Here is a 23,355-nt window from a genome sequence, read left to right as displayed (position 1 = left end):
ATATAGTATTTCCATTTGTAGTCATTGATCTGTGCAGGACTAATTGTTGCTAGGCAGAATTTGCGGGTCACAGTAATTTGCAACCCGAACTCATTCATTCCATTCACCGTTTCCATATTCATAATTTGGATTGGGGGTCAATTGGAGCCAATCCCACAGAGGCAGGGCGCATCTTATCAAACAAACAATCATTCACACCTGTGGACAACTTATTGTCTTAAATGAAGACAATTTCTCACATGCATGTTTTTGGAATGTAGAAAGAAGACACAACCCCAGAGATTTAAATGCAGTTTTATCTTGAAGTGGTCGCTGCCCAACTGGAGAAAAAGGACAGGGAGAGATGGTATGTCCAGTAAACTTCATTGTGGGTTCAAGGTTTGCGATACTGCTATTTTTATTTAATTTAAATACATCCTTTAGATTAAGCAAACATTACAAAATCCAAGAGCTGGCCTTACATGCACATATTTTTTCCAGGCATTTTGATCCAAGGTTTGTCCATTTAAATAGTAAAGCAAAAACAAAACTCCTCAAACGCATTGGGACATTTGGCCGCAGCTTTTGAAAGCCTTGTGAGACAAAAGAAGTAGAATTCAAGGATGCAAAATGCTTGCGATGCAAATGAGAAATCCTCCACAGACCAAAGCAGCTGGACCACCTTGCTAATGTGCAGCCCCTGAGCCGCTGTGGTGCTGCTGCTTTCCACAGCTCTTTGCCTTTTGATTTATTCATGCAACCTCTGAAATATTAATGGCAGGAGACTTCAAAGTCAGTGATTTAAAAGGGTTGCTCAAAGGCAGTGGGGTAGCAGGTGATATGGCAACCGCTGTCTGATTCTGCACGAGTCAGTGGCCAGACAAAAAAATAAATAAAATAAAAATAATCAAGCAGACAGAAAGAAAACATGACCAAAGACATGAAGAGGCTGCCTTCCCATATTGATTGTAGCCGAAGGGCCTGGAATGTGAGAATGTGTTTTTCGCAGTGTCAGGAATGTCTACGGAATTTATCGCTGAAGTTTTAGATGGCCTAGTAACGAGTCGGAAACCAAGAAAAAAAAAGTTCCACATGAGGCAACAACACGTATTTATTACAAATATGAAAAATTGTTTACCTCAAGTAACATGGCAACTTGGAGATTAGTAAAGTAGAAATGATCAGTGTCATCAATGCATGCTCTGTGTACTTCCTTACAGCTTAGGAGTGACTTTGTCCGCATTGACCGTCGTTGATAAGACTTTGCTCTGGAGGAATTCACACACTAATGGAGCAACCACCTCGGGGTTATTCAGATGAACATGATGGCCGCCAGGTACCTTCACCACTGAATGCTGAGTGAAAGGAAACAAGCGAAACGTGAAGGACACATCAAGGTTTACCCCTTTTCCCCGATGATGATGAGACAACCCCCCACCACACCCCCACTCCCAAGCATATTTGGCTGTGCTGCATCGCCTCAGCCTCCTCATTACCAGAACTTGACCACATTCCATTATGTAGGTCACTTGACGAAATATCCAGACTGCTGCTTTAGCATCTCCCCGGCTGCCGTCTCTTTGTATGCCTGCGGGCCTGTTTTCATGTCTCTATCGGGCTTCCAACTGTTTTTGCATCAATGCTGACTTTTCCAGTGTTCTGTCATTTTCGCATTGTATTCCTGTCTGACTGTGGATCAGTCAGTTGGTCCGTTTGTCTGCCAGTGAGCCCTTTCTGACTTACGGCAGAATGGTCAGTTGGTGTGTCGGTCAGTCTGAGCATCTTTCCCACAATGTATTGGCTCTGCCTGTCTGTTTGACTGTCACAAGTTCTTTCTGTGTTCTCACTCTGTTTAATATGTGGCGATGGTAAGTCGTATTTTTTTTAACTTTGTATTCGCGTTGCATCTTATTTTGAAGGCAAGTTAAACGTTACCATAACGACCAGAGATTATTATTATTATGTTTAGAGAATACCACAATTTTCATGCAGGTCTTATCATATTATTTTGTTGTATTTATCCAGGCTGAAAGGACGGTCCTTGAAATATTGTCTGACATGAAACCGGTCAGTGAGGCAAAAAAGGTTGTGGACCCCTGCTATAGACAAGTGGTCGGTCTGTTGACTGCAGCAGTCGGATATCTGGTCCGTTTGTTGGTCTGTGCTTCACTTTGTCTGCACCTTTCCTAACTATAAATATAACGGAAGCTACAGGCACACAGACGCTGCATGAACACACTTACATTTTTGTGTCTATAGCCCAGCAGAAGCTCTGATGTAAATTTCTTTTGGTCTGGTTCTGAAAATATTTTCTCAAAGCCTTCATCCGCACTGGGGAGGGAAAAAAAAAAGATGAGGTGTAGAATTCCAATGTTGAATTGTAGCAAAAGATTTTTATCCATTATTGTATGTGCCTGCTAAATTCATTACTCACAGAACCACCAGAACGGAGGCTCGTATCCTCGAGAGCAATTCCAAACTCTGCTCCAAGGTGATACGAGCTATGTTTTTCTTCATGGAAAAAAAAAAACACAAAAAAACATTGTTGATGCATATGACATCTTGAGATTAAAATGCACAACAGGAGCCTACCAAATTGATACGGAGGTCACGTGAGAAGACAACTCCTACATGACAAGATCACAGTGAAATTACAAAGGGGGAAAACAATTGGGATTATTCCAAGTGAGGAGAATTAGAGCAGAGAAGACGTGAAAACAAACCTCCCTCAACTTGTACAAGACCGCGTTCTAAAAGGTTGCACGCAGACGCCTCGGACAGACTTGGGTTTGCTGCCAACAGCCTGAGACAAGAAGAAAGAAAATCAATCCGCAGATGCTAAACAGAATCGTTTTGAAAGACAAAACCAAGACTGTGGCGTACCTCTCAACTGCTTTCTCATAAGTGTAAACTCGCTCACTCTTCTCGGGCTTCTTTTCAAACTCAAGAATGCCATTCATCCCCCGCCGCATTATTTCAGGCACGTCTTTCTGTAAACAAGACCTTATTGTGAGGTGTGAGTGTTCTGTGGGGGATTCGGGTGAATTTTGACATTTAAAATGTATGTCGTGGCACCTCAAAATGTCCTCCAAAACGCAGTAGCCACAATTAAAAATGAGTTTATCAATTATCATTTGTCAATCAATCACTATTCCATGCTCCGATTCCTTGATCTCCTATCAGCCGTCCTGAAGTATTTCTGAACTTTACACACTTTGTCGTAACATCGGTTTGCCAACAGAAAGGCTGGTCCACATTTCTAGCACAGTAATACCTCAGATTGTATTCTGAACCAACTGTTTTTCTGTTTTCATGTGAGTACAGCTTTTCGGGGGATTATATAAGTAATTTAAAGGGGGGGGGGGTCTGATTTACTAAACAGGAAGTACACCTCGGGATGTGCTGAACAAAAATATACATTTTAAAATAACATTTGAAATGACAAGTGATCTTCCATGAAAATAGTAAAATATACTCGGAATAATCTGAAAGTTAGAAGATATTCATGACTTGTGACTCCTAGAGAAGCTACAAGGAACTGTAATTTCAAAACAGAAGGGTTGTTGAGAAAGACAAATGATTCTATTAAGTTTACCGGATCAGTGGGTAAGAATCCATAAGAGTCCAGCAATACACAAGCTTCCACCATCTCAGGGAAAAGAGCACTGAACTGCATCAAACACAAGGTGGATCGAAGTCAGCGCTGATTACGATTGTCAAATGGCGGCTAAAAAGAATGTGAGGTGAAACAACACACGCACAACTTACCATTCCAGCAATATTACCTCCTGGAAAAAAAGATGGAGATGTGGACATTTACCAAGGAGGAACATTCAAATGGTGTGACTAACGCTTGGCTATGCTCACCCATACTGTGGCCTAGGATGGAGAACTTACGCCAGCAGAGAGCTGTGGGAGTTAATTTCACAGACCATCAGGCAGCTAGCGCATCTCATCACGATAGTACACATCACATTGGTTTTACTTGCCATAGAACATCACAGCTTGCGAGCACGGTTGGACAATGTGATTGAAATAAGGAAGGGGCTTTTTTTTTTCCTTTTACTAATCCGCCTTTATCAAATGATAGCAAGTGTATACAAATTGGTTTAACACATCAACATGTTATCGAAGCCTATGTGAAAATAAAACGAACTTACTGTCAACAACTCTGTGAATATCAGACACATATGAAGGAAAGGTGTAAAAGACGCCAGGGGGACGATGCGAGGAAAGACCGTGACCTGCCAGGTCCACCGCCACATATCGGCACTCTGACAAGAAAAAATTAGAGGGATGAATGACAAATGGCCAGCTCGTGACATGGCACAGTATCTTATGGTTTGATATTTCTCCAAAGACACTGGTGACTTAAAGGATCTTCACCATTACTAAATTCAGCTGTACAAAACAGAACAATTATATTGTGGTATTTTTATGTTACCATAATTTCTTGAGAATAACACGCAATTGAATATTCTCCACCCCCTTCAAAAGCAGTTATTTCTCTGTACTCCTGACTTCTCATTTCAGATGCGCCCTATAAAGTAAGAGAAATAGCCACTCTCGCCTTTGAGCCCACCATCATTATTTCGCGTACTCTGAGTGGGATGTGAAACTTTGTTGATGCCAAATGCCAACGTGCGGTTGCAGATCGACTTTTACCCATTATATTTCAATGGCCAACGAGGGAGAGGTGTTGACAGAGACTGAATGCCCACCCACCTCGTTTATATTTGGATTATTTATTGTGCAAACAACATTAAACTTTTAAATGTATGTGGATAAAATATTTTACTTACCTTTAGGAAGAAGGGGAATAAGAGTGTTGAAGCTACCACAGTTGTCAGCCCAGCCATGTAAACACAGCACAGGACGGCCATGATCAGGACCCCAAATTTTCCCTTTGATCTCTCCCCAGGGGACAGGTACAGACAGTTCTAGGGGGAAGTGATTGGGGGATGATTTTGAGAATGACCACACTCACGACCTGATATATCCTACATAAGCATTATGCATATCTAGCTATGAAGTACAGTGAGATTTGAAGGTTACATTACATATACAATACTTATCAGTATGTTAAATTATATTTTCATTATATTATATCAACCTAATTATATTATATGGATGAGTTGAGCCTTTGTCTACGGTTTCGTATCGGTATCAGTAATATTCCTAATGTAACCAGGTGAACCTTATTTAGATGCTTGTAGTGAAGGCTTCCTCCTTGTTTAACAAATGTAGCGCCTTTATTACCGATTCGTCTTACTGTTTATAGTGTATGTTAAATCGACCATGTACAGCACTTTGTATGCAGCGATGGCTGTTTGAAAGTGCTCTATAAATACTGTTGACTTGACTTGACTGTCACTTTAAGAGCCACACTAGATCAAAACACGCGGGAACATATGCAGCGTGTGAGAATCAGACCAGAACGGGTGACATGCACGTAAAGGAGGGTCGTCGCTGAACTGTGCCCAATGCTTGTCCCAACTTGATACACCCATGATCGTCCTCGTAACCCTGGCGATATTCAAGTCAAGTCAAGTCAGCAGTATTTATAGAGCACTTTCAAACAGCCATCGCTGCATACAAAGTGCCGTACATGGAGCGATTTAACATACACAATAAACAGAAAGACGAATCGGTAGTAAAGGCGGTAGAAAGCACCAAGCAGTAAAATCAAGAACAAATCTAAGTCATGCCGAGTCGAACGCCAAAGAATATAAGTGAGTTTTGAGGAGGGCTTTAAAGATGGACAGCGAGGAGGCTTGCCGAATGTTCAGTGGGAGGTCATTCCAGAGAGAGGGACCAGCAACAGAAAAGGCTCGATCCCCTCTGAGCCTCAGTTTAGTTCTTGGTACTTCTAACAAAGACTGGTTCACAGACCTGAGGCGCCGGGCAGGTGTGTAGGGGCAGATGAGCTCAGAGAGGTACGGTGGCGCGAGATTATTATTCAGAGCACAATATCTGGAGTGGTTTGGTTTGGAGTTTGAAATCTACCACTAGTGAGTCGTGTGAACAGCTGTACAGCGTAAGTGTTCGCAATGTTATAAGATGTAAATATTTTTTTTTGCTGTAAATTATATGAACTGTGTTATCTGTTCTTTAGAGGGGAGATCATTTGTGTTTGACCACATGCTTGGTACACACCCAACACACCGGAACATATCGAGTAAGTGTGGCTGCATCTCAAAACATTGGGTTGTAATGATTATTTGTTCTGCACTAAGAAGTATTGTTGCTTGGAAATAATGTATTTTTATTTCTGTTTTCCTATTAAGCAAGCCACTGCTGTTGTCTATTATGGTGTAATTGTCTGTAATCTGTTAAATAATTTTCTTTGATCTCTTCCCTTTTCGACCTCTTTTAAAATTCAGTTAACATCTCAGTCTTTCCGCTTAATGCGGAACAATTTTTCATTGTTCAGTCGGGAATAAAGCCCACCTAAAAATTATTTTGTGTCCAGTCCAGTCTTTTCAAAGACCCGGCTACACTAATAATCCTGTTACCGGTACTTGTTTTTAGTTAGTTTGTTATGTGATTAGACTGTTTATAATGGAACTGGGTACAGCACAAAATGTAACACGAATGAAAGAGTCATTCAAAGAAAAAAATATAACACGTTACCAGTTTGTTTCATTGGAGCAGTAGACAGGTGTCTGACGTTCCGAAAAACTCGTATCATCGAAGAACACGTGGAGTACTACGCAATAGCACGCAAAGCTATTTAAACGTGTAAATTGCTTTAGACCGTATAAAAAAGGAAACAGAAGAGAAATTTTAACTTTGGAAATTAAGTTTGCTTTGGCCGACGAGTGACAGGGTTCCGTGTTTGCTAAGCCACGTGATTAAAACACAAGAAATGATTGGACAAACAAGTACGTTACAGCTACAGCGTGACCAATCACTGTTTAGAGAAGGAGGGGATAACCTTTCACCAATTAAGCACAGTTCTCAAACCTTTTTCGCTATCATCTTAAAAATGGGTTCGCTCTTCAAATTTCACCATAATGAACTATAAACTAGACAACTGTTTTATTATTTTTATTTTTTTAAACAATGTATTATTCAAGGGGAAGTAGACATCAGAACTTTATTTTTAAATTTGCGTATTACCTTTGTCAGCTGCTTACTCAAATCGAATTTGTATTATTTTAAAAATATTATTTCAAAACATGGCATCTATTCACCAATTCTGTGCGAATTCGCAAGAATTTGAAGTGTTGGAGCCTATCCCAGCTGCGTTCAGGCAAGAGGGGGGTACACCTGAACTGGTTGTCAGCCAATCACAGGACACACATAGACACTCATTCGCACTCACAATCTCACTTATTTAGAGTGATCAATTAACCTACTAGCATGTTTGTAAAGTAAGAGGAAACCGAAGTACCCGCAAACTCCACAGAGGAAGGCCGGAGCCATAATTGAACCCTGCACCGCTGCACCGCTGCACCATGAGGCGAACTTGCTAACCAATGATTTTTGAAACTTCTGCATTAGACTAAGAGTCATTTCCTGGAAAACTCAAATTTTGGCCCCCAAAAAAGAGTTAGCGTGACAATATGGGATAAGTCCTCAAATAATTATTCAATTACAGTAATATATGTATTGAACATAACCGTGAAACAAAAATAGATTTTGACAGGTCCATTCATCGAACATCTTCCATTGTTCCGAGGCTAGGTCATGGGGGCAGGAGTTGAAACAGGGAAGCCCAGACTTCCCACTTCCCTGCCACTTCATCCAGCTTTAGAGCTTTTCACCTGAACTCTTAGGGAGATCCCAGACACTGTGCGGAGGAATCTCATCATCATATCATGTACAGTTCCATAGCGTTGCAAAAATAGAATCACAATGATAAACACATTTTAAAAAAATGTTTCGGTTGTCAGTCACAAGGGAGTACTAATACTGTATGATTTAATCGATTCGTTTTTAGTACTTTATTTAATCAGGATCATAATGAAGATTATAAAAACACAACCTTGCACTTTGTTGTTGGACTGTTTTTTAAAGCCGTTTGGAGGGACGTGCGTGATGGTAGGAGTTCCGAGTAGGGGCTGGGATATTTTGGTGATGGGACAGAGGGAGGGAATATATAAGCCTTAGGGTCGATGAGAGGTCGTAGCAAGAAGAATTGGATAACGTAGCAGGATCATTTGTATTTTCACAGGTAGGTTTTGCCATGTTACCGGTTTCCTCATTAGAAAGTTACATTTTATTGGATGACAATTTATCTTTGGGATTAAAAATTAAATATGCAAGTGTTTTAAGGCGCCACACAATGCAGCTGCATTGAGGTCAAAGCTGAGGTAATGTATTCATCGAGACTTTCATGCAACGCCTAATGGCTGCTGGGCATTAAATGTAATACTGGAACAAAAGGATAATGGTCCTGCTTTTTTCTCCTCTTTTCCCTTTGAATTTCTCTCCAATTAGTTTTGTATTCCCCACTGTTCTCTAATCTTTTCCAAACAGAGTTTCCTCAAACATATCCTTAAGTCATGGCTGACTTTGACACAATTCTGAAGTTTTGGGCGCCAGTTGAGGCGGACTTGAACACATACGGAGGTCTGGTTCTAACTCGGTAAGTTGCTTTTGAGATAAGATGCAGTCCAGGATGAAAGGTTAATTGATAAAAGCCAGCAACCCAGTGTACTTTCTCTTCACAGCTTATTCACTGAGCACCCTGAGACCCAGAAGCTGTTCCCCAAGTTTGCAGGAATTGCTCTAGCCGACCTGGCCGGAAATTTGGCCGTTTCTGCCCACGGTGTCACAGTGCTGAAGAAACTGGGGGAGCTGCTGAAAGCCAAAGGCAATCACGCAAACATCCTCAAACCTCTGTCCAAGGCCCACGCCACAAAACACAAGATAGCCCTCATCAATTACAAGGTCATCTTGAAATATGTTCCAGGAGTGGTGTCACAAAAGGGATTTCAAGTCCAAAATACAATGATCACTCCAAAAAGTTGATGTTCTTCTTGGCCAGGAACTGTCAGATGCTTAGGGTATTGAAAAGTTGCTCAGCCACATCTCTTAACGGCTCACTCACATCTTCTCAAGTACTGAATGAAGCAAACGAGGCCGTTTGGGTTTTAAATCTCTTTAAATCTCTGAAATGAGTCCTGGAACATTTCTGACACGCCTCAATGTCCTCCCTGATCGTGTGTAGTTAATGTGTGGTCTTATTTGCTATCTGACTCTTGTACAGCTGATCACAGAAGTCATCGCAAAGGTCTTGGAGGAGAAGGCAGGATTGGACAGCGCCGGGAAGCAGGCTTTGAATAACGTGATGGACGTCGTCATTGCCGACATTGATGCAGACTACAAAGAGCTGGGCTTTGCCGGCTGATGTTCAGTTTGCAGAAAGAAATATGGCTGTTTGAAATTTTGTCAACCTTTAGGGGTGCTATTTTTTTTTAATGAAGATTATATGTAGAAAAATAGAAGAACCACTACCAAAATAGAGTTTGCAATGCATTGGACAGACATTGCACAAAAGTGTGACACACAGAATGAAATGTTTTATGTTGTGTATGTTTGTAAGTGTTCAGTAATAAAAAAAAAAAAGAATCCTGGCTTTATTGACAAATGGGATGCAAACTTTACCCCAGTTTGAGGGTAGGCAGATTTAAGGAAACTAAATTGAATCAGAATCAGAGTCATCTTTATTGGCCAAGCATGTAGAACACACAAGGAATTTGTCTCCGGTATAACATGCTGCATTAGTATCATCATAAACAAGGACATGACAAATAAGTATGGAAGGACATTTCGTAATGTAAGTGAACCGTAGTGCGGTGGTAGCACCCAGTGACAACTGTGAGACAAGATGTTTAAAAACATTTTTGAAGGACTTGCTGTTGACAGAAACATTACATCATAGTTGCTCAGGGTTGAATCTCTTGTTCAGTGGGCTTTAAAATGCCACCGTATGCAAAAGGCCATCACAGTTGCTCAGCGCTCAGGTAATGACCAATCATGGCTCCGGTTGTGAATGTCACCTGACCAAAACAGATGAGTCATGTTTGGTCATTACCCACACTGATCAAATCCATTTTTTAATGAGGAATAAGTCCTTCATTTTGTCAAATCTTTACTCTGGTCTAATTTGATATATACACTATTAATCTCGAGTCGCAACCCTTTCATTCCTGCAAACCACTGTGCTGGTCGACAGCTTTAAAATTAAGCAATAAAGCAGGCAAGGGAAAGACATCAATCCAAAAGTTAATGTCCAACTGCTTGCATGCAAAACAAATGCTACCAAGGACACAGGCAGAGTAAACGATAAGTCCCTTTCAGGACAACGTGACAAAAAAAATACGGTTACTCAAATAAATGTGTTGCCGACAAGTGCTGTTAAAAAAAAAAAAAAAAAAAAAGACAAAAAAATATTGATCCTGATGACAGTTTAATATAAAACAAAATGTTAGCCTAACATCATAATTAACAAAAATAAAACACAACTGACCTATTTTGGGAAAACCAGCTTGAGACACATTGTTAGTCTTAAGCTATTTCCACGGTTAGCTAATTCGTGTTGAATGATTTCAAAGTAAAACAAAAATGGTGGAAATATGTCAGCCACAATTCCAGACATAATAAGTTAAGGAACGGTACAAGTTTGGCTTTTTGGGCCTTCTGTTGGAAACAAGATGACTTGGTAAAACCTCAGGCATATTTCGATTCATTTCCAAAGAGCATCAACGCTGACACTACCAGCAACATTCCATACACGCTCTTGTGCCTCCAACCATGTCTGGCTCCACGTACGTGAACTTGAATTATGGATAATTGCCATGATGAGAAGCTATTAATAGTGAATGTGAATCAGCTCAGGAAGCAGACGTGAGATGTGGCACAACCACCCTCACTCACTGCACTGCACTGCAGTTCTATATCTGATGCCATTCAAATATCTGGAAAATAAAGCACTTCATTGGCACCAATGTCATTTCTGACCATTTTTTTGGGATATGCTACAACTTCTACACATCACTAAACAGCGCACTGGATATTTTTCACATTCACACTTTTCCTAGAATTTCATCTTCAAGAAATTGTCCTCCTGAATCATGCTTGATGTTAGCATACTACATGTTAGCCTTCCTCTTGAAAGAGTGTCAAAGGAAATTGTGTTCATACAGTATATTGTTCTATAATGTTAATTTTGCCAAGACAGTTCATCTTCCAAAATACCACATTTTGTTCAAACTAGTGACAGTTTGAAACATTTTGGGAGCCAATCCATCCAATAAATGGTTGTAAATGAAACACCATCTCAAGAGGAAAACTGGTTAACTGTATTAAATATATTGGCAAGAAGCATTGTTACAACAGCGACTCAAACTACCAAACCCAAAATCTTTTGTTTAAGTTTCTTCCAGAGAAGTTTAGGCAGACTAGAGATGGGTACCACTGTAGTCAATGCAGCTCTAGCACACGCTCAGTTCACATAAATACATTCGTATCAAGCAGAGAAAAGGACAAGACTAATTTGAGCAAAAGGGCATTTTAATACTTTATGTTGACATTTAAAAAAGGAGCTTGACCAACACTGCAGTAATTTTATTGAGTCAGTTATTTTTAATGATTTGGGGATGAGTTCATCTTTGTAGCGATATTAGAATTTATGTTCTCAACTTTTTATTTTCACCTTTCGCGACATTTCTCTTTTAATGTTCTATCTTTGGGCATATTCACGAGGCACTGCATTTTGGGTTGTTATTAAATGGGAGGGAATGGAATAGCTTTATCAGAATCCAGTTAATGGTAACCAGAAGCCTGACTGGGCTCTTTGAAATTGTTTTTTAAAAATGGCATTTAATTCCCCACTTCCACTCAATTTTTTTCTCTTTTAATTGGTCAAATTTCTGCCATAAATGGTAAATGAAAGACACTTCTGAACAAGGATTCTGAAATTACCCGTCAAATTCCCCAGCCCCCCTCGTATGCCTCCAGTGTCTTGCTGCATGCTACAAAACCCACAGATGAACATGAATGACTGATAACTGACATGATGACAACCTATTAACAGCAAGTGCACAATGCGGTGCACAAGTGCATCAATGCGGGATGAAGACGTGACGTGGGGCACAAAGACCGCCATCAACAAGCCACCCCAGAAATCAGTTTATGTGGAAATATGAACTTGAACATGTTCTATTTGACTCCTGGATACAGATTGGACAGAAATACACACAGACGAAACAAGCCGAGTTGAGAACGGCACTGTATTATATATATACTATGAGGTGTTCTTAATGGGTTGATTTTTAGCTCAATAAGGTCAGTGAGTAGAAATGCCTCGCAAGTATGATGAGTGCAGTTCAAATCCATGACTAAGCCTTGTTATTTGTAAGGAATTGTGAAGGTGTACCGACTATTGCCAGATTTGGACAAGACTGTAAATAAATAAAAGGTCATTGTGGTTGACAGAGTACAACCACAGAGAAGATAATCATGTAAAAGTCAGAGAGTTTGCCACTCCGATGGCGGTAACTAATCAAAATCCGCTTCGTTAGTGTTTGAGGGCGCTGTGCACATTGTCAGGTTGGACAGATAGAGTGCTGTCGTCATAGGAACAAGACCGGCCGCTACCTTCAGGATGGTCAGCAATCTCTCCGAGGCGTTGCTCGCACCATCTGCCGTCTGCAGGGGACAAATATTAACACCGCTGCCACAGCGGAGAACCTAAAATCGATTGAGCACAACATGTACTCGCTCGTTTCTTTATTTCTTTTTAAGATCTCTTTCATTTGGGAATAATAAGTTTGTTTTCCCATTTTCTTCATGCCTGGATTCTCCATTTTCAGCAGTCTTCAGAGATTATATCCCAATTCAGGGGCTGCAGCAAAAGCCTACGTGTACATGTACGGGACTTCAGCTTGCAAAGTCCCGTTTATTTTTCCAGGTTGAGCAAACATGATTAAAAAAAAAAAAAGAAAAGCAATTGACACATTCTGGATTTGTCAAAGGCATGTATGGAATAAGCAAAGTCGTCACTAACCTGATCCTCCGCAAAGAGCAGCGTGCAGCGTAAGGACGCAGCCAGCCCTCTGAGGGTGTCCAGGCGTTCTGGGGGGACGGCGGCATTGCGTGCTGCGCGTTACAAAAGAAACATGCAGCAAAAGTTTTGGCTTCAAAATTCTGTCCTTTGCAAACAACAACACAGGAAACGTGGGCAGTGTAAATAATGACAAGCCCAGATGAGTTTGATCATCCCTTTGATATACCGTTGGTGGCCATGAAGCAGACTTTTCCAAGAAAATATCCCGGGTCCAAATATTTGAGGGAAGCTTGGGCAGATTGCAGACTGCGACAAAAAATAAAAATAAATAAATAAAACAACCCAGTGAAGGCCACCATTGCAAGCTTATTGTTATTATCATCGTTATTTATTTATTTAAGACCTATAAATAAGTACCTATAGATAGTTGAACTGACATTTCATAATTTTTCTTAAGCGGAAAAGAAAGTGCTTAGCGCATCTATCTGACAGTTCTGAGGTTGTGGGTTTGAGTCTTGGCCGTGGCCTTTCTAAGTGGCATTTGCATGTTCTGGCCCTGTGGTTATAATATTTACGGAGGGTATTAGCACACAGACTTGGAAACATGGTTTTAAAGACATGCAGTACCTGAGTTCAGAAGTGAGGTTGATGATAAAAACCACCAAGTCTATCCTGGGGCGACTGTGTTGGTTCTTGAAGGGCAGAGGAAGACTCTTTGCTAGTCTCCTGTTTGAAAACCAACATTGTTAAGTCGGACTTCAGACTGCAAAATACCAATCTGATAAACAGCCAAGTCCTGTTGTCAATTTAATAGGTATGAGTTTGGCCATCGCTCCGGAGGTGGAGGAGGAGAGACTGTCATAATGTGTCCTTGAACAAGACATTGAGAACTCCTAATTATGCAAAATGGGGCACTTGGCAGCGTGCATTTGCAAGCCGACATCAGCCAGGATCATATAAAGTGGCCCCACTGCTGCTCAGGAGCCATATAAATACAGTCCATTGGGCAGGGTAGACCTAATGCAGCATAAAACAATTAGTTCCTTGTGAGGGCAATGATGGCCATTTTATTGAATCAGAACACTGTCACAGCTCACTAAGTCAGAGACTCCAAAACGACGATTAAAATACATTTTTCTAGTAATATCAGCAGTTTGGGGGATGAAGCACTACTCACACATTCAACGTCACTGCCGTCTCCTCTACCAGAACTTCAGCTAATCTCTGCTGAAAATCTTCTTCTCTTTCCACCAGCTAAATGGTGGGAGGAGGGAGGGAGGGGGGTAGTCAGCATGAAGCATCCTTTCCAAAATTATTTTCGCAAAGTAAACTACTTTCATGTCACATGACAGAAATCAGATATTTACTGTTGAGAAGCCAAAATTCTATGCATTTGTACAATTAAAATGAAACAAAATGCCATATAAACGATTCATTGACGATCAATAATGATTAGCGATTAGTTTTCTCCGGGTGCTCCGGTTTCCTCCCACGTTCCAAAAACATGCATGGCAGGTTGATTGAACACTCTAAATTGTCCCTAGGTGTGAGTGTGAGTGCCGATGGTTGTTCGTCTATGTGTGCCCTGCGATTGGCTGGCTACCGGTCCAGGGTGGCCTACTCCCCGAAGACGGGTGGGATAGGCTCCAGCACCCCCCGCGACCCTAGTGAGGATAAAGCGGTTCGGAAAATGGATGGATGGATAGTTGCTGACTATGCATTCATTGCACTCACCTCTAAATAATTTTTTTTAATAATTAGGAACATTTTTCGTCCATGGACGCTACAGCTTCTTGTTTGCTTTCAAACTTAGCTCATAGCAGACGTGTGCACTTTTTCAGCATGTCATCTCCGATCCACTGGTGAAAGGACACCAGATTCTCTCCTCTTTCATCTATAACTGCTTCAAACAACAAATTGTATGCAGAAAAAGTGGTTACGTTTGCATGACTGTCTGTATTTTATGTGTTGTGTTTTATTATTCTGTTATTTGATGTTAACTGTTGCCGGCCAGGTGGCCCAGCGCATCGACCTCACAGTGCAGAGGTGTCAGGTTCAATTCCAGCTCCGGCCTCCCTGTGTGGCGTTTACATGTTCTCCCCATGCCTGCGTGGGTTTTCTCCGGGTACTCCGGTTTCCTCCCACATTCCAAAAACACGGACTACGTTAAAGGTTTCTCAGAATAACTAGGAAACAGATAAATACATCATCTGACACTTTATTTCCATGAATCTTTGCAGCTTTTACAAGTTTAAATGATCACGTCTACCACGTTCCTAGAAAATCACAATGTCCCACCAGCGAGTTACTCTTTAAACAGACCCGCTGGCTTCTCATATAGATAGTCCTTGGAGGCTACCTGGTTGCCACTGACACCACATCGGTAACTAAGCTTTACTTTTTAATTGCAGATAGTGTTCGTGCACAATAAAGTTCGGGGAATTCGGACAGTTCGTATTTCGACACTTCGACATTCTTTCATTCTCCGTTTATATTTACATTGACCCATACCTGTGGACTCTTGCGCATTTAAAACTACTTTTCACACAAGACAGTTTAATTCTACGCCGTAAATGAAGCTCTAAAGACTTACCAATATGGTAGCGGTGTTCAGAGCAGGCCGCCTACTAAACGGTTTCAGTAACGACATGGTGAATCAAATGTCACAAAGACGTTTTTAAATGTGCATTGGTTTGCTGTAGCGTTCTCCCCGCGCCATTTTTTTTTCGGTTGCGCGCTTCTTTTCAAAATACGGGTGACGTCATTAGGCTGCTGCATGTTTTAAAACCTCACTGTCACCCAGTGGCCAAAAAGGAGTACTAAATCACCCCATGGCGTGTCCATCATATCCAGTGCGGTTTTGTAAGTTTAGACAAGATACACCATAATTTCCTCAGCGGATTAGGTGATAAATGCCATAACCAGACATTAAAAACCAGCCCGTTTCAAATTATTTGATTTTTTTGTTAATCCATTGTAAATTCTGTACAAAACTGTACAATAAAGACAAGAGAAACGGTGCAAACAGAAGTCAGTGTCGTACATTGCATATCGAGCATAAAGTTTATTTCATTGTGGCAGCACAGCAAAACAGAAGCCCTTCACCAACCGCAGCAGACAGCACACCCGTGCCACACGATAGGATGTAAACATGCACGTCACATCAGACACTGAGCAGAAGCTGTTTGATGAGTCGTCAAGTTTAATTTCCAAGCGTCTTTATCGTGAATTAAAGGCCAATCAATGTTCAACGCCTGTACCAGATTTTCCAAATGGCTTCAAGTCAGTAAACAAAAGAACAAATACAAGGGTCTCTTGTCATTCTAACCCCAGACCAAAATGTACTGTAGTGGTTATGCATCATTTAATATTTCCAAGCCCTGTAACAATCAGCCACACCTACTGAAACTTAAGAGTCCTCATGGGGATAAAAAGAAACAGAGAAACATTGAAAGCTGAACTAATGACTTTAAAAGAAATCAGCATGTTGTGAGGAAAGTTAAACAGACCTCCCACAGGGTCAAAACAACCTGGCATAAACAAATTCAATTCAAAGTCGTATAAAAGTTGCTCTGCCTCGTAAATTGACAACATCCCTTCATTCCCCTATTAACTTTCCACCCTGCTAATGTACACATGCCACTTTGAACATAAATTCATGTTGATAATTGCTGAACAATACAATGTGCTGACATCAAGAGATGTGTTCCATCCTGCTCCGTTCTGTCCTTCAAATCTCTCCGGACTCCCGCTCCTCGGAGCTGGAATGTCGGTCCCGCTCTAAGGACAGGGATCTCTCCCGCTCCCTCCCCATGTCTGGGGAGGTGGACCTCTCCCGGTCTTCCCAGTCTTTGTACTCCGCCCTGTTGTTTCGCCACTCCTCCAAGGCACCCTCCTGACTGCGCAATTGGGGAAGGGAGGGTTCAAGGTCACGGGTGTGTGATGATCTTTCTCTGGAAGACCTGTTGGAAGAGGAGCACGTTTAGAGACTTGCTCACCATGCCATGTTTATTGCAATTAACCATACAATAGTGATCTATTCAAACCATTCATTTATCAAAATTATTTTAAATTCTATTTTTAATTCTATAATTATATATATATTTTAAAAGTTTTTTGAAAGAAAAAAAGCAGGTAAGACTACCGTTAAGGGAGCAGATCTAAAAGCTGTATAATTAATAGTAGTATCATTAAAATATTAACGATGCCCATCTCTACGCATGTTGGTCAAATGCCTTTCGCTGCCGAGCTTAAAAAAAAAAAGGATATTGAAAGTCTCCTTAAAGGCGTTTCATCCACTACAAATTGTCTCTTGATTACCCCTCAACAGCAAATATTCATCTTTCTGTACTCCTTCAGGAAGCATACGCCCGTCTTTTTAAATCAAAATATGTCATTTGCAAATTTCTGCTTTTAATTAGGAAAAGAATAGTCAACACTTTTCACTATTTTCTGACATGTTATAGTTTAAAAGAGCAACTGAAGCACAGTATGCGTGCATTTTCTGCACTGTCATTTGAAACGTCCCTTTTGTAAAATAAGGATGGAAATTTGGAAAGAATGTTTTTATCAAATGTGTAAATGTGAGTCATCGATTAATCGTTAGTGAGCAGCTCTAAAATAGAAAAAAATGTCCAGCTACTTCCTATGATGGGCATTAGACTCACTCGTGGATAATCTGCATTGAAATCAGCAGCATAAAACCCCAATCAGAATTTTGAATTTTATACAACTTTATTGTCAAATGTGCTGTACGTATGTGTAACATACCGCACAGATGAAATTTCTTGCCTCTCAACATAAAACAAGAGGAGCCGCTGCGGGTGTCCGCGCCGCCATCAAAAGAAAAGTTAACAAAAAAATGACAAAATAATAGAACACCCTTACTTGGAAAGCTATTGCAACCAGAAACTGTTGTCATCTGACATTTCCACCAGAGACGCTGTTGCACACTGCGGTGCATGAGATCCATTTGTTGTTGTACTTAAACCCAGAAACCAAATTGCTGTCATGACTCTCACCACGTTACCTAAACTCATCGAACATCTTAGATTAAATGTGTTTTTTTTGTTTTTCAGAAAACGTATTCCAAAATGTCATCAACATGAAAAAAGCCAACATGTGATAACCATAGAACTGAAAATTGAACTTTTTATGACGTAACAAAGCACCACACGTCATGGTACTGACTGCTCAGTAATATGCCTGAACCACCATTCAAATTTTGACGACTGGTAATGACCACAGAACCGGAAATAGAAAGCAATCCTTCCACTACTTCTATCAAAGATGATTTTACATTGCACTATTAGCAGTAGTTACCTTGCTCTCCACTTGTCTGGTGGTTAAAAATAATCAAATGTGCCCGTAAAGTTAATAAATGTTTTATGATGGCACACATTGTGTGTATAAAGGGTGTCCACAAAGTCTCTTTACAATTTAATCCCTACTTTATAGTGTGGAAACTATCCAACCCACTGTTTTTTATTATGCTCATTAAGGTCGCATGTGATTTGGAGTCAGCTGCCTTTGGGCGTACGGTGGGGTAAACCCCGGGATGACCGCGGCCGATCACAAGGGCTGGTGGAAGCGAATGGTGACCACATATAAAGGTGCACCATACAAGCCAAATCTAATCTCCACCCTTTTTCCCCTTCAATTCGTAACGTGCCGGTTTTAAACCCCCCCCCCCCATTACATTCTCCAGAGGCGTTACAGACAGTGGGTATTATACCTCTTCACATACTTGTTCAAATGTCAAGTTTTTGTGGTCTAAAATACAAGAGAGCGAATGATACTTTATTTGGGGATAATTATGAGAGGCATTTTAAATGGTGGCAGGTGAGTGCTGAGCCCCATTGTAATTAAATGTAATAAGGATGTGCAATTTTTCTACCGCATTACAGTGCCATTTTTTTCTCTCTCCCCAAAACAGATGTTTGACTAATCTTCCAAGGCTGAAGAGGGAATGCCACTCTGCAAGGGAAGGTTTTTAATGTGTCGGGTGTTGTCCCACCTCTTTCTCTTGTGCCGGTGAGAGTGCGAGTGTGAGCGGTGTTTGTCCTTGTGTCGATGCCTCCTCTCTCGCTCCCGGTCCCCACCCTCCTCTCGAGAATGAGAGGAGCGGTGGCGTCTTGACCGGTGGGAAGACGAACTGCCTCCATCCCTACGTTTGTGCGTGAGGAATTTGATCAGACATATCACTGTGGCATTAGTATTTGACTAATTGATTACATGTAAAACTATAGCAGTTGTACCTGTATCGGTCTCCGCTTCTGGATCGTGACCTGGATGGGAACACGTAATCATATAAAGACTATCATACCTGATGGCAGGACAGGATAAGGCAGCTGGGGGACATCTTACCTCCTGCGCTCACGCTCTCGTTCCCATTCTCGTTCTCTCTCCCGCTCCTCTCTCTCCTTTTCTCGTTCCCGTTCCACCTCCCACTGCTTATCCCGTTCATCATCTCGTTCTCGCTCCTCTCTGCGCCTGGTACGCATTTTTTCTTGTTTCTCCACAACTGCTTTCTGCATTAAAAATGGCACCGGGAACAGACATTCACGTTTCAGAAACATTGCACATTAAAACACACAAACACGTTGAGTTTTTGATCATTTCGTAGAGATCCGCTTTTAGAAAAATCTTTTGAGTGAAGTGAGTCCTAAATAATATGCTGTAGCACAACAATGTGTTTCAAGTTAAACTGTGCACCAGGAAGAAATTGTACCATACTTCTAAATTAATTCTTGATTACAAAAATTATCATTCTGATAGATTTCAAGTAGGGTTGGGTGATAAATCAAGCAATCTATATGTATCGTGAGACACACGATCAATATCAATAGAAAATGTTTGAGGGAAAAAATAATTGTTTCCCAAGTATTTTGTACGATGCACACATGCCGAAATAAATTCCCAGACATATTTCTGTCTTTACTTTGCTTCTTGAGATAATAAGCAGTCAAACACTCATTAAAGTGGTTAAAAAATAATAATAATTCACACATCAAAATGTTAAATGTCAAATTGAAAAATAAAATGAGTCTTTTTACTTCTTTTGAATAATTAAAAAAAAATCAATAATTACTGCGCCATAATTACCCAGTCCTATTTTTTAGAATAAAATAATTACAAAAAAATATGCGCTTTTGTCAACATTCAAACATTCCAAAGTCTGTCCACTGCACATGTGACTCGAATGAAGTGCCTTACCCTGAGCTTTTCCAGTTTCTCACGGATTTCAATGAAGCCCAGGTGAAGTTTGCCCCCAAAGTGGTCAGCAAGACGCCGGTCATTGTCATGTAGACCCAAGTAGGCTGAGCACACTTCACACACTCGCAGTTTTTGCTGCTGAAAACTGGAGGCTGGCATTGAGTTTCTGTAAATATCCTGGGAAAAAAAATCAGGGGATAACAAGACTTTTGTATCTTAATTGTAATTGAGAAGCACCTCAACATTCCCATTAAGACTTAAATCAGTCATCCTGTCTTCTAACCTCAGCTTCTTTCTTCATCATGCGGGTCGTCTCCACCTTTTCAAGCAACTGTTGGGCCTCTTCCACGTTGCCCTCGCCTCCGAGCTGCTCGGCGCTAGCAAGCAGCTTCCCGATCTCCTCGTTCAATTCGTGGACACGTTCAGCCTAACCAAGAGATCAGAATTATTGTTGCAGAGAATGGAGTTAATTGGTTGGTTTTGATTTGGACGGTGTTAGCGCCACAGTTTTCACCTTTGCCGTTACTTCAGCACTAATCTCATCTTGAGTCTCTGCTAATCTCTTCTTGGCCAGCTCGGTCCTGCGGTCACAGTCGGCGATAAAAGACTGAAGGTGCTCAGCAGCCTGAAAACCAACATGCAAGATCTTTTGGTCAGTAGCTATGTGCCACTGTGGTTTCATTTGATGAAAATGCATGATATAGCTGTAAAGTGCAGCGGAACCTTGGCGTATTTGATCGTACAGGTTTCACTCTTACTGTGTGATGTCACGTTTGTACGCTACGTGCAAAGGCTTCCATGTCTGAGGGCAGGTGGTCAAGTGAGACTGAGGTCAAGTGGCAAAACAGTCGCAAAGTCCGCTTTGTGTTCATAACAATGGCGAACACCTGTGCTGTTCACGGTTGCTCTTATCGCTCAAATAGAGATCTGAAATCTTACTGTGTGATACTGGCAGTAATTCTAGACCGGAGATGGGGGAGCGAATAAGTTGTGTGAGAGATGATGAGCACAATGGCTTTGAAATCTTTGACATGATCACTTTACACGATGACAACATACAAGCACTGATCACTTTGTCAGGGACTGTTTCATGTGCGGCTCGCGACCAAAGCTAGTGTGAAATGCTTTGACGTACAGCAAGAAGTTTATCCAGATACCAATCATTTAACGAATTACATTTTATACCAATTAAGCAGTGATCAACATACTGTGTCACGAGACAAAGATCGTTGTGGTGTTCTGTCCCTCCAAACAACTTCAGTTTTTCTATAAACGACTTCAAATGACTGGTTCTAATGCGTCAATGGATAGGTGTTCCAATAGGGACCTTATTCACAAAACTAAACAAAAGTACACCGATAACTAACAATGTTAAGATATGGCGTGTCTTCTTGTTTTCCTTTTGTGTGCATGCCTTTAAAACATGGTGATTAGAAACTAAGCTTTGTGGTTAAAGTGACATCAAAGTGAAGCGTCTATACTGAGTGTTAATAGCGGGTCATTTTGACTTGTATATCCCCACAGTAGACTTAATGACTCACATCAAGCTCAAAAAAGTATTCATGCTCCTTTGAGGCAATCTCAAAGTCTGCTCTGAGGGCCAGGTCATGGACTTTCACACACTCTCCAAGGTCCATTCTCTATAAGGACAGAACAAATGAGTGCATAAAAAACAGCATTCATAACCGTATTCGATGCAGTACATGTGCACAAGCCAGTGAGTGATACTCACAGTGCCCGACAGTATGTCATGAGGGCAGGAATCCAAAAGGTGACTTTTACACACTCGGTCATCTGAGAATTTGATTCTCTGCCTCATGGTGTCTCCTATTGAAAGACATTTGAAAGCATCGCTGTCAATATCATACTCACCACTTTGCACTTATACTATAAAAAAGTAATTTTGCATCATTAGACAACATTTGTCATTATAGACGAGTGTACATTTGGTATTTTTCACTTTGTGTTAATTGTACAAATATAGTTGTAGATTACTATATATGTATTTTGTGTGTATTATAACCCCAAATTCAGCCTCTGAAAACGCATTTTTATTTAGATCCAAGATCATGTTGATACATCCTCAATGGTACGCTTTTTGTTCGACATTATTAACACGGGTGTTTATGTGTTAAGTAAACATTGCTAAGCTATTCCATGTCTCTCGCCGGATGGCAGAAGACAAATTTAAGTGCACTCCGTCGAGCCACACACAGGCGTAACTGTCGTGTGGGTTCCCACGAAAATTGAATGAAAGCCCGCGAGTCGTGAAAAAAATAATCCACACATTTCAACTTTATTTTAAAGCCAACTTTTATACTACACTTGGCATCTGAACAACAGGTAGCTAACTAGCCTCATGACTGGCAAAGCATGCGAGCCTAGTTAGCAGTGCAGCCTATGCTAGCACCAACACAAATTCAACGGCACAGGCTAATGTTAGCACACAACACGAAGTCCTGTCGTTAGACTCTATTTGGCGACACGCAACAAATGTCATGCTTACCGTCTCTCCCCGTCCCCATGAGCTGGTCCAGCATCGCTCGCATCTGAGCCTGGGCCGACATCTTTGTGGCGAGTAAGTCCCTTCTCGGCCGCGGTCCTCACACATGTAACCCTCCTCGGTTTCCTAGGCCTCGCTCCCCAACTTTCTCTCCCACAAGTAGAAACTTTAAGCCAGGAAGCTGAGCGTGTGCTGATATATTTTAGTACTCGTGCGTGTCGTTGAAAAACACCCCACTCAAAAAAGTGACTTTGAGACCGGGTTGAAAGAAGGCTAAGTGCCTGTTTAAAAACTGGCGGAGTAACCGGGTCGTGTGGAGAAATGATAAGAGCGTTGACTATACGTCAACGCAGGCTAGGGCAGGCTTTGGTTTAAATTGGTTAAATCTATGCTCTAAATAAGTCACAACTTCTTTTGTAACATTGTGTATTATTGTCGCCCGTCGGCTTAAAGTTGGCAAGTTTAGCTTCGGCGTCCTTTCTTCCGTCTTTCGACTTCCCGTCCCCGCGCGTTCTCGCGGAGACAGCGCGCGCACTGCTACTTCCGGCTTGCGGCAGTTGCTGCGCGTTTACCTACAGCAATCGTCTTTTTTCATATTTTTCAGTAAGGTTTTATAGTTTAGCTACATAAATGCTATATA

At 41.2% G+C, this 23,355-nt stretch overlaps 4 protein-coding genes across 7 annotated transcripts; 1 reads left to right on the top strand and 3 right to left on the bottom strand.

The window, feature by feature from the left end:
* Positions 1–278: 278 nt before the first annotated feature.
* Positions 279–6,852, bottom strand: serhl (serine hydrolase like). The gene is made up of 12 exons (XM_052084164.1): positions 6,613–6,852; positions 4,782–4,919; positions 4,140–4,253; positions 3,847–3,888; positions 3,748–3,767; positions 3,575–3,649; positions 2,863–2,969; positions 2,703–2,782; positions 2,572–2,606; positions 2,414–2,490; positions 2,223–2,310; positions 279–1,334 (listed from the first exon to the last, which is right to left on the bottom strand). The coding sequence occupies exons 1-12, from the start codon at positions 6,668–6,670 to the stop codon at positions 1,194–1,196; spliced, it is 975 nt and encodes a 324-aa protein (XP_051940124.1). The 5' UTR covers positions 6,671–6,852; the 3' UTR covers positions 279–1,193.
* On the top strand, positions 1,334–9,581 carry mb (myoglobin). Of its 2 annotated transcripts, XM_052084170.1 has the most exons (5): positions 1,334–1,847; positions 6,095–6,157; positions 8,464–8,572; positions 8,658–8,877; positions 9,197–9,581. In XM_052084170.1, exons 3-5 carry the CDS (start codon positions 8,490–8,492, stop codon positions 9,335–9,337), a joined length of 444 nt encoding a protein of 147 aa, XP_051940130.1. In that variant the 5' UTR covers positions 1,334–1,847; positions 6,095–6,157; positions 8,464–8,489; the 3' UTR covers positions 9,338–9,581. The 2 variants fall into 2 exon arrangements, with proteins under 2 accessions (XP_051940130.1, XP_051940131.1); XM_052084171.1 differs by lacking the exons at positions 1,334–1,847; positions 6,095–6,157 and adding an exon at positions 7,557–8,158 and having other exon boundaries at positions 8,466–8,572.
* Positions 9,582–9,789: 208 nt separating this feature from the next.
* On the bottom strand, positions 9,790–15,757 carry pane1 (proliferation associated nuclear element). Of its 3 annotated transcripts, none has more exons than XM_052084166.1 (6): positions 15,591–15,757; positions 14,175–14,251; positions 13,625–13,723; positions 13,224–13,303; positions 12,998–13,089; positions 9,790–12,681 (listed from the first exon to the last, which is right to left on the bottom strand). In XM_052084166.1, the coding sequence occupies exons 1-6, from the start codon at positions 15,645–15,647 to the stop codon at positions 12,490–12,492; spliced, it is 597 nt and encodes a 198-aa protein (XP_051940126.1). In that variant the 5' UTR covers positions 15,648–15,757; the 3' UTR covers positions 9,790–12,489. The 3 variants fall into 3 exon arrangements, with proteins under 3 accessions (XP_051940126.1, XP_051940127.1, XP_051940128.1); XM_052084167.1 differs by having other exon boundaries at positions 9,790–12,639; positions 15,591–15,755; XM_052084168.1 differs by having other exon boundaries at positions 12,641–12,664; positions 15,591–15,756.
* A 280-nt stretch (positions 15,758–16,037) lies between these two features.
* Positions 16,038–23,332, bottom strand: zgc:158803 (LUC7 domain-containing protein). The gene is made up of 10 exons (XM_052084162.1): positions 22,719–23,332; positions 21,945–22,039; positions 21,754–21,852; positions 20,727–20,837; positions 20,496–20,639; positions 20,213–20,389; positions 19,364–19,527; positions 19,255–19,284; positions 19,014–19,163; positions 16,038–16,959 (listed from the first exon to the last, which is right to left on the bottom strand). Exons 1-10 carry the CDS (start codon positions 22,777–22,779, stop codon positions 16,728–16,730), a joined length of 1,263 nt encoding a protein of 420 aa, XP_051940122.1. The 5' UTR covers positions 22,780–23,332; the 3' UTR covers positions 16,038–16,727.
* Positions 23,333–23,355: the final 23 nt, after the last annotated feature.

The sequence above is a fragment of the Hippocampus zosterae genome, chromosome 13 (genome assembly GCF_025434085.1).
Source record: "Hippocampus zosterae strain Florida chromosome 13, ASM2543408v3, whole genome shotgun sequence".
NCBI classification, from domain to species: domain Eukaryota; kingdom Metazoa; phylum Chordata; class Actinopteri; order Syngnathiformes; family Syngnathidae; genus Hippocampus; species Hippocampus zosterae.
The sequence above is the reverse complement of the archived record's forward strand: the minus strand, read 5'-3'. Positions and strand labels throughout refer to the sequence as shown.

Excerpts from the sequence above, each read along its gene's own strand:
- zgc:158803 (XM_052084162.1), bottom strand. The coding sequence starts at position 22,779 with ATGTCGGCCCAGGCTCAGATGCGAGCGATGCTGGACCAGCTCATGGGG. Across the intron at positions 19,528-20,212 it reads AGAAACTGGAAAAGCTCAGG|AAAGCAGTTGTGGAGAAACA; the intron begins GTAAGGCACTTC and ends TTTTTAATGCAG. Across the intron at positions 16,960-19,013 it reads CACCGGCACAAGAGAAAGAG|GTCTTCCAGAGAAAGATCAT; the intron begins GTGGGACAACAC and ends CTCTTCCAACAG.
- serhl (XM_052084164.1), bottom strand. The coding sequence starts at position 6,670 with ATGATACGAGTTTTTCGGAACGTCAGACACCTGTCTACTGCTCCAATG. Across the intron at positions 3,768-3,846 it reads CATCCTAGGCCACAGTATGG|GAGGTAATATTGCTGGAATG; the intron begins GTGAGCATAGCC and ends CTTTTTTTCCAG. Across the intron at positions 3,650-3,747 it reads GAGGTAATATTGCTGGAATG|TTCAGTGCTCTTTTCCCTGA; the intron begins GTAAGTTGTGCG and ends TGTTTGATGCAG.
- mb (XM_052084170.1), top strand. The coding sequence starts at position 8,490 with ATGGCTGACTTTGACACAATTCTGAAGTTTTGGGCGCCAGTTGAGGCG. Across the intron at positions 8,573-8,657 it reads GGAGGTCTGGTTCTAACTCG|CTTATTCACTGAGCACCCTG; the intron begins GTAAGTTGCTTT and ends TTCTCTTCACAG. Across the intron at positions 8,878-9,196 it reads TAGCCCTCATCAATTACAAG|CTGATCACAGAAGTCATCGC; the intron begins GTCATCTTGAAA and ends ACTCTTGTACAG.
- pane1 (XM_052084166.1), bottom strand. The coding sequence starts at position 15,647 with ATGTCGTTACTGAAACCGTTTAGTAGGCGGCCTGCTCTGAACACCGCT. Across the intron at positions 13,304-13,624 it reads AACCTCACTTCTGAACTCAG|TCTGCAATCTGCCCAAGCTT; the intron begins GTACTGCATGTC and ends TTTTTGTCGCAG. Across the intron at positions 12,682-12,997 it reads TGCTCTTTGCGGAGGATCAG|GTTCTCCGCTGTGGCAGCGG; the intron begins GTTAGTGACGAC and ends AATCGATTTTAG.